General features: G+C 30.4%; 1 protein-coding gene across 1 annotated transcript in view; it reads left to right on the forward strand.

Annotated features, from left to right (window-relative positions):
* abcf3 (ATP-binding cassette, sub-family F (GCN20), member 3) overlaps positions 1-10000 on the forward strand; it is a 24386-nt gene that overhangs the window by 3494 nt on the left and 10892 nt on the right. Inside the window, exons 4-13 of the mRNA XM_073922201.1 lie at positions 812-867; positions 2312-2409; positions 4173-4295; positions 4430-4696; positions 6804-6884; positions 7585-7644; positions 7839-7895; positions 8792-8814; positions 8925-8980; positions 9441-9641. Of these exons, the coding sequence (XP_073778302.1) occupies positions 812-867; positions 2312-2409; positions 4173-4295; positions 4430-4696; positions 6804-6884; positions 7585-7644; positions 7839-7895; positions 8792-8814; positions 8925-8980; positions 9441-9641 (1022 nt within the window). The remainder of the gene's footprint in view (positions 1-811; positions 868-2311; positions 2410-4172; positions 4296-4429; positions 4697-6803; positions 6885-7584; positions 7645-7838; positions 7896-8791; positions 8815-8924; positions 8981-9440; positions 9642-10000) is intronic.

The raw sequence follows: 10000 nt of genomic DNA on the forward strand, positions 1-10000 counted from the left end.
AGTTGCAGGTTTCCAACATTCTTTGAAATATCTTCTTTTGTGTTCAACTGAAAAAAGGCTCATAAAGGCTTGATGGTGGGATAATGATGAGTAAATGTTCATTTTGGGTGAATTTCCTTCAACTTTCATTTATATCAAGTTTTATAGTTATATGCACAATAACCCACTTCTGATGAATGCACTTTATGGCAAAGTAATGATATTTGTTATTAACTCATTGTTATATTTTAAGTAGAGGTTGTAGGATGAACAAATGCATGTTTTTTTAAAATAGGTTTTATAAATTGCATATTTTATATAATATTTTAAAATTTACCTTTATTTTATTATTTTTCAAATTAATAACACAATTTTGTTTTATTTATTTATTTATTTTAATTTTTTTTTACTTCAGCTACAATCTGAAAAGTGTCTCCTCTAAAATGAGACCAAGCTAAAATTATGCATCAAAGCTTTGAAGAATAGCAATAATTTGAATTAAATGTGATTTGTCACATTCAAAGTTGGATTATCAGTTAATCCATCAATCCACCTTCATTTATACAGCACCTTAGCACAAACAAGGCTGACCAAAGTGCTTTACACCAGTAAAGCCAAATTATACAACACTGCAACTCAAACAATACAAGAAATGTGAGTGAATTACAGCAAAACAGTAAAACAGGATAAAGCGTCAGCGCTTCCATGCTAATTAAGCATAGTTAAGGGGTTAATAAAGTAAACAATCAATTGTTTACAGATTAAGAAAAGAATGTCTCGGATAAAAGTATTTACTCATTCCTCAGCATCTCATATATTTCTCCTCTTTCAGCCTCATCTGTTAATGATGTTCATGGGATCTGGATGGTGAAGAGGAATCCTGGCACAGTAAGATCTTCTCATTATTGCTATTTATTTTTTATCAGCATCACATAATGCAGTCATATTCAATACGTTTCACGAGAAACGGGACAACAAGAAACAATAAAACAAAAGTTATAATAATAAATGCATGTCTTTGTGGTTATTGATGGTGGTGTGTATGTGATTTGGTCAGGTGCATGTAAATATTTGTAGATTTCTAAGCGTACATGGTAAATGTGACCCATTACGTCCCTTTCTACAACATATAAAATGAGTCTCTGATGTCTTTTTTTAAAAGAGGGCGGAGCTACGAATGCCCGTGTGTCAGCATAGCGGCAGATTGAAAACAACACTAATGTACTATACTAATGAGGGAGAAATGGTCTGTAGTGGGCGGGGCTTTCCTCATCTGATGACATCATAGAAAGGGAGAATGTCCATCAAAGTGTTTTGATCAAGTCTGATTATAACAAATACAATTAATTCATGTTTACCATTAGAGGCTGAATATATTCTCACACTGCTGACACACAACTTGGTTTAAACCCCTTATACATTGATTTCTGCATAATAGCTCCCCTTTAAAATAGATTATTGCTATTTATTTTTTATCAGCATCACATAATAGTCATATTCAATACGTTTCACGTGAAACAAAACAACAAGAAACAATAAAACAAAAATTATAATAATAAATGCATGTCTGTGTGGTTATTGATGGTGGTGTGTATGTGATTTTGTCAGGTGCATGTCAATATTTATAAACTTCTAAGCGTACATGGTAAATGTGACCTATTATGTCTCTTTCTACAAGATATAAAATGAGTCTCTGATGTCTCTCGAGTGTGTCAGCTCAAAATAATACTCAGATAGTATTTTCCAGCTCTCTGAAACAGCTCGTGTTAGGCTTTATTTCAAATGGTGGCGTTTTGGTGACTGTCGCTTTAAATGCACATGAGACTGCTCTTTTTAAAAGAGGGCGGAGCTACGAATGCTCGTGTGTCAGCATAGCGGCAGATTGAAAACAAGACTAATGCACTATGCTAATGAGGGAGAAACGGTCACTAGTGGGCGGGGCTTTTCCCCTCTGATGACATCATAGAAAGGTAGAATGTCAAACCCCTTATAAAAGGGATTTCTGCATAATAGCTCCCGTTTAAACATGTTGACCAAATATAAAAACAGCAAATGGAGTTTATAGAGAGAAGGCACAGAGAAAAAGGGGCGGAGCATATAAATGGATTTATAAATATACATACAAATATATATATATATACACACACACACATCACTGCATACAGGGATGTACAATTACACTGATATGCATACATCTACATGTTTATACATGTAGCATACATGTGCTTACACACATACACAAGTGTTTTTAAATGAGTAGGTGAACTGTGAGTCCTGTACTGTGATGTTTGGTTTGCTGTATTAAACTGCATTAATCTCTTGTTCATCTCAGACGGTGGATGCCAAGAAACTGGAGAAAGCTGAAGCCAAACTGAAAGCCAAACACGAGCGCAGGAATGAGAAAGACTCTCAGAAGTCTTCATCTCAGCTGTGAGTATAATAGCCACGCTAACATGGAGCTGTTTTTCTCCTCATTTAAGCATGGACGTGACCGTTTCATAATTGAATGATAATATAAAGAATCTTCAATCCTGGGAGATTACTCGAAGCTAACTTTTTTTTTTTTTAATGCACATTTTGTCAATAAACCAGTTCTGGTAAAACAAACAAAAATAAAGCAAAAATAAATGTTTACATTTGTCAATTTTTATATTTATTTATTTTGTTGTTTTATTTATTTATGTCATTGTTGATTTATTGGTGGTTGTTGTTGTTGTTTTATTTATTTATTTTAGTTGTTTTATTTTGTTATTTATTTATGTATTTATTTTGTTTTATTTATTTATTTATTTATTTATTTATTTATTTATTTATTTATTTATTTATTTATGTCCTTTATTTATTTTGTTGTTTATTTATGTAATTATTTTGATTTATTTATTTATTTATTTATTTATTTATTTATTTATTTATTTATGTCCTTTATTTATTTAGTTGGTAATGTATTTATTTTGATGTTGTTTTATTTTGTTTTATTTATTTATTTTTTATTTATGTCCTTGTTTTATTTATGTTGTGGTTTGTTTATTTTGTTGTTGTTTTATAAATTCATTTGGATGTTTTCATTCATTTATTTAATGTATTTCTTTTGTTATCCGTTGTTTTTTTTATGTATGTATTTATTTATTTATTTGATGTTTTAATTTATGCGATTGTTTTATTTGTTTATTTATTTATTTATTTGGATTTGTTATTGATTTATAATGTTGTTATTTATTTATTTTATTTATTTAAATGTTTTTATTTATTTATGACGTTGTTTTATTTATTTATTTATTTATTTGAATGTTTTCATTTATGTAGTTATTTTAGTTGTTAATTCATTTATTTAGATTTTTTTATTTTTATTTATGATGTTGTTTTGTTCATTTATTTATTTATTTAGTGGTTTTTATTTTTGTGACGTTATTTATTTATTTTATATATATATATATATATATATATATATATATATATATATATATATATATATATATATATATATATATATATTTTTTTTTATTTATTTATTGCGTTGTTATTTGTTTTGTTTGTTTGGATGTTTTTTTGTTTTTTATTTATTTATTTACATGTTTTTATTTATTTATTTATTTATGTTGTTGTTTTCATTATTTATATTGTTATTGTTGTTTTATTTTATTTATTGTTTGTTTGGTTGTTTTTATTTATTTATATATTTATTTTGGACCTGTAATCCTGTAATCAAAGTGTTTAGTTTGAAAAACACTTCTATATTTTAAAAACGTTTATTTTATATTTCTACATTTTTATTAATGAAATTCAAAATAAAGTGAGAAATGTGAGTAAGTAGGTTCTCTGAGTAATTACCTTCAAATGTAAAAATAAATAGTGCTTTCCATGTGGTCACTGTCATATTGATATTGTAATCTATATCATTATCAGGATATGATATTACTTGAATAGGATAAACTGCATCTTATAAAAACAATTGAAAGATGCTGTTTGAGTTCTGCTTGAAGAGAATGAAGCAGATTTCTTCTATTTAAATAGCAAAATCATTTGTAGTCAAGGACAAATTTATTTGTATGCAATCAAAACAATTTCAACCCCAATAGCTGTGGTCAAAAGTGGACAATCTCAAAAAGTTTAAGGCCTCATTTACACCTGTACGTAGTATTGGCCATGAACCGGCCCAAAAAGCAGCCGCTGAATCTGTGTGTTGTGTTTTTCAGGGTGTTGGAGGAGGCCTCAGCCAGTCAGGCCAGCAGCAAGAAAGAAAACCGCGTCGACTCGTCTGGGAAGAACCGAAGTTATGACATCCGCATTGAGAATTTTGACGTGTCTTTCGGAGAGAGGTGAGAAATACTACAGTTGTCCCACACCAACCACTCATGTCTCTGAGTTTACACTAGCCAAAGTGTCCATACAGATGTGTGTGTGTGCTGATGGGTTTCTGTGTACAGTGTAATACAGATGTGTGTGTTTGCAGGTGTCTGCTGCAGGGTGCAGAGCTGTGTTTAGCGAGCGGCCGGCGGTACGGTCTGGTGGGCCGTAACGGTCTGGGTAAGACGACGCTGCTGAAGATGCTGGCGAGCCGCAGTCTGCGCGTCCCTCTGCACATCTCCATCCTGCACGTGGAGCAGGAGGTGGACGGAGACGAGACGCTGGCGCTGCAGAGCGTGCTGGAGAGCGACACCCTGCGAGAGGAGCTGCTGAAGGAGGAGCGGCGCCTCAACACACACATCGCCAACGGCACGTATGTAACACTCAATGCTGACTCAGAAACACACATCGCCAATGGCACGTACAAAACACTCGCTCAGAAACGCTAATAAAACTACACGGGCTCTCAAAGCAGCAAACTTCATTTTTTAAGTTGAATCAAATTAAAAAAAAAGTTTATATATGTATATATATGTGTGTGTGTGCTTTATAGAAACTTTTTTATGTTTATTATGCATATATAAATATGAACAGATTAAAATATGCAACATTTACAGTTATTTATATTAAATAAAATATTTAATATTAAAATATAAAGAAACATTTTAGGCAAGGCAAGGCAAGTTTATTTATATAGCATATTTCATACACAATGGCAATTCAAAGTGCTTTACATAAACAAGAATAAAAGAAACAAGTAAAATAAAAATAAAAACAAATAATAAAAATGCGTAAAAACAAAACAAAACATAAAAACAGGTAAAATGTGATATAAAAGAATGAAGAAGAAGAGAAAAACATGATAGTGCAATCTTTTATAGATAGATAGATAGATAGATAGATAGATAGATAAATAGATAGATAGATAGATAGATAGATAGATAGATAGATAGATAGATAGATAGATAGATAGATAGATAGATAGATAGATAGATAGATAGATAGATGTTACATATATAGAATTGGCCAGCCCAGTCACCGGATATTAACATTATTGAGCATGTCTGGGATAAGATGGAGGTGTTGAAGATGAACACAAAGACTCTTGATGAACTCTGGGATCCTGCTGAAGGCTTTCTTCTTCATTCCAGATGACTTTATTAATCAGTGGTTTGAGTCATGTCAGAGATGTATGGATGCAGTCCTCCAAGCTCATGATGGAGTCAGACACAATATTCATTCTGTCTCCACTGCAGCAGGACTTTATACTCTATAATAATAAATAAGCGTCGTCTAGAGGCCTTCGCCTGTCATATAAGCCACTTCTGATACCAAATGATCAACTAGATTATTTTTGAGGTTTTTGTTTGTGGTTCCTTAAACTCGGATAAGTCAAGGTTTTTACAACTGCTAATATGTTCTGATATACCGTTCCTAAAGTATGTTTAAGGGTTTTTTTAATGTGTTTTTTTTAATGTGTTGTGAAGAAATCTGTGTTATTGAAACTAATGAAGAGAGCAGAAGTCAGTGATTTATTTTAACTATTGAGCCTGACAAAATATTATAAATGTTTCCAAAAATAAAATATATTGTGTTCAATGGGGTAAAAATGTATTGTTATTTTACCCAGACATTTAAATATAATTTATTTTAGAGCAGCAATTGCAATACCGTGATATTGTGGTATTTTTATCCAAGGTTATCATGCCATCAGAAAGTTGTACTGGCATATATATATATATATATATATATATATATATATATATATATATATATATATATATATATATATATATATATATATATATATATATATATATATATATATTTTTTTTTTTTTATATATATATAAATAAATGTGTGTGTGTGTGTGTGTGTGTGTGTGTGTGTGTATATATATATATATATATATATATATATATATATATATATATATATATATATTTATTTATTTATTTATTTATATTTACACATTTTTATATAAAAATAAAATATAATTATTTTTTTCATGTGTATCTTTTTATGTGCATGTGTTTACATAAGCACACACATGCATAATGACTATACACACTACAAAGACATGTATTATGCACGCAATTATCACAATTTATTTGTATAACAGCACTAGATTGAACGTAATAAATAATTATTTAATATTTATCTAATTTATTTATTTTTTGTTATTCATTACTGCATTTAGTTTTTTTATTAGGCAAACCCGTTGCCTTCAATTCATGTGTTTTAATAGTTCTATTATTTTCTTATAAATGTTAATATTCATATACTGTGTATTATATTTCAACATTTTATTTATAAATGTTCATAGTTCATTAACAAAGTTAATTTTAAGCTGATCTGGAAAGTTATGTGCGCTGAATTTACATACAACTCGGGTTTAATATTTTTGATGTTAATGGTTTAAAAGGACATGTGAAGCTGTGTTTATACATCTGTTTTCTGTCTTTTCTTTTACCTTTCAGTGCTGAAGGCTTGGAAAGTGTCCGTCTGTCTGAAGTTTATGCTAAACTGGAGGAAATTGAAGCCGATAAAGCACCAGCCAGGTAAGCAGAATATGACTAGCATTTAATATTCACTATCAACTATTGTTTATAATAATAAACATGTACAGTTGAAGTATAAATTATTTGCCCTTTTGTGAATTTTTTTAATATTTCCCAAATGATGTTGAACACATTCAGGAATGTTGCACAGTATTTCCTCTAATATTATTTCTTCTGGAGAAACTATTTATTTATTTTTTTCAGCTAGAATAAAAGCAGTTCTTAATTGTTTTAAAACCATATTAAGGTCAATATTATTCTCCTCTTCAGCAATATTAGTGTTGGATTGTCTCCAGAACAAACCACTGTTATACAATGACTTGCCTAATTACCCTAACTTTACCCTAATTACCCTAGTGAAGCCTTTACATGTCACTTTAAGCTGAACACTAGTGTCTTGAAGAACATCTAGTCTAATATTATGTGCTGTCATCATGACAATCAGTTATTAGAAATGGGTTATTAAAATTATTATCTACTGTTAGCATGGCAAAGACAAAAGAAATTAGTTATTAAAACTATTATGTTTAGAAATGTGTCCATCTTTGTTAAACAGCACTTTTTTATTATTATATACGTTTTAAATATTATTTTAGTTTGTTGTTCTCAATGTAAATAGCTTGTTTGTTATTGTAGTTTTGAAGTGAAGTGTTGCAGACAGTGTGTGAGTGTTCATTCAGTGTGTTTTTCACTCTTTCAGAGCGTCAGTCATTCTCGCTGGTTTGGGTTTTACATCCAAAATGCAACAGCAAGCAACAAAGTGAGTGTGGAGTCCTGCAGACAAACACACACACACACACACACACACACACACACACACACACACACACACACACACACACACACACACACACACACACACACACACAACTGCTGCTTTTCTGTTCCTCGTCTCATCTGTGAATGTAAACCTGTGTAAATGAATATTAATACTGATGTTTGTGTTTCCTGTAGGGAGTTTTCTGGAGGCTGGAGGATGAGGTTAGCTTTAGCAAGAGCTCTGTTTGCACGGTGAGTTTATTACCTATAATTAATATTCGTGAATATATATATTATATAATATAATATATTATATAATATATTATATAATATATAATAATTTTTATATATACATGTATGTATGTATATATATATATATATATATATATATATATATATATATATATATATGTATATATATATATATATATGTATATATATGTATATATATATATATATATATATATATATGTATATGTATATATATATATATATATATATATATATATATATATATATATATATATATATATATATATATATATATATATGTATACATATATGTGTGTGTTAATAAAAAAAACAGTTGAGCAACAGTTGGATTTAATTGAAAATCAAAAATAATTGTCAGTAACATTGTAAAATATTATGTCAATTAAAATTTGTAAATTATAATGGTAATATAAATTTTTCTATTTAACTATGATTGCAAGTATAATTAATTCCTGTGATGTAAAGCTGTTTTTTCTAGCATATGATCCCTTTTCATTTACTTTCATTCAATTTCAGAAATCAGGTTTTTCTGATATGCTGATATATAGTTGTATTTAGTTGTATTATTAATATTGAATGCATTTTACAAAGGTGTCACGTGATTCTGTGCGTTATGTTTTATTTTATTAGTATTGTTATCAATATTTAATACATGTACAACAGGAAACAATATAGACAATATAGAAAGTATATAAAGTCTTATAAAACATTATAAATGTATTTGACTCTGATTAAATCAATTAAATGCATCTTTGCCTAATGAAAAAGCGTACGGACACTTTGAACTGTTTAATATTTTAACTAATGTATTTTATAATGAAAAAGTCAACTAGTCTAATGCTGATACAGTAATTGTTTTCCTGATTGTGTTTTAGGCCTGATCTTTTGTTACTTGATGGTGAGTAAAGCATATATTCATCATGCTTGTTGTGTTTATATTCGTTGTTAAATGTTAATATAATGACATAATAACGCCTATATTTATCATTATTATTCTCTGCTCTACAGAGCCCACTAACATGTTGGACGTGAGAGCCATTCTGTGGCTGGAAAACTACTTACAGGTAAGTGCTTTTAACAGACAGTTCAGTGGACCACTTTAATAGATGAAAATAATAATAATGTAGGACTAATATATTGGTAATAAACTACACGATTATTTAGCACTTTCTCTCTGTGTGTCTCTCTCTCTATATATATGGAAATGCAGTGTAAATGCAGCCACAGTGTGTGTGTATGTGTGTGTGTTTACGTTTAGTCCAGCGGTGTCCAAACTCAGTCCTGGAGGGCCGGTGTCCTGCACAGTCTAGCACCAACTTCCTTTAACACACCTTCATAAAGTTTCTAGTCTATCTAGTAAGAGCTTGATCAGCTGGTTCAGGTGTTTAATTGGGGTTGGAGCTAAAATATGCAGGACACCGGCCCTCCAGGACTGAGTTTGGACACCCCTGGTTTAGTCATTTAGCAGACGCTTTTGTCCAAAGCGACGTACAATTGAGTTTCTGTGTGTTTCTGTGAGCGCAGACATGGCAGTCCACCATTCTGGTGGTTTCTCACGATCGTAACTTCTTGAACGCGGTGGTCACAGACGTCATTCACCTGCACTCGCAGCGGCTGGAGAGTTATCGCGGAGATTACGAGAACTTCATCAAGACCAAAGAAGACCGGCTGAAGAACCAGCAGAGGGAATATGAGGCTCAGCTACAGTACAGAGAACACATACAGGTACCGCAGCATCAGCACCACTGCTTACAGGACGAGTTAAATAACAGTAGAGACAAAACAAGTTTTTGATGCTTTAATAAGTGCATTTACTCATCACTAAAGTAACACATTAGACTACACTGGGTTTAAGTGTGGCTCTATGCTTTTTGTGGAATTTTTTTTTATTAAATAAATAAATTTATAGTTATTGTTTTTTTATTTAATGGATAAATTATTAAATAATTATAAAAATATAAATATCAGGGTTCAACGCTAAGGATTTTTTCTACTGGGCCGATTGGGCCAGTGGTTAAGGTTTTTACTTGCCCTGCCAAAATTTTCACTGGCCCCACCAAAAAAAAAAAAAAAAAAAAAAAAAG

The sequence above is a fragment of the Danio rerio genome, chromosome 2 (assembly GCF_049306965.1).
Source record: "Danio rerio strain Tuebingen ecotype United States chromosome 2, GRCz12tu, whole genome shotgun sequence".
Taxonomy (NCBI): Eukaryota; Metazoa; Chordata; class Actinopteri; order Cypriniformes; family Danionidae; genus Danio; species Danio rerio.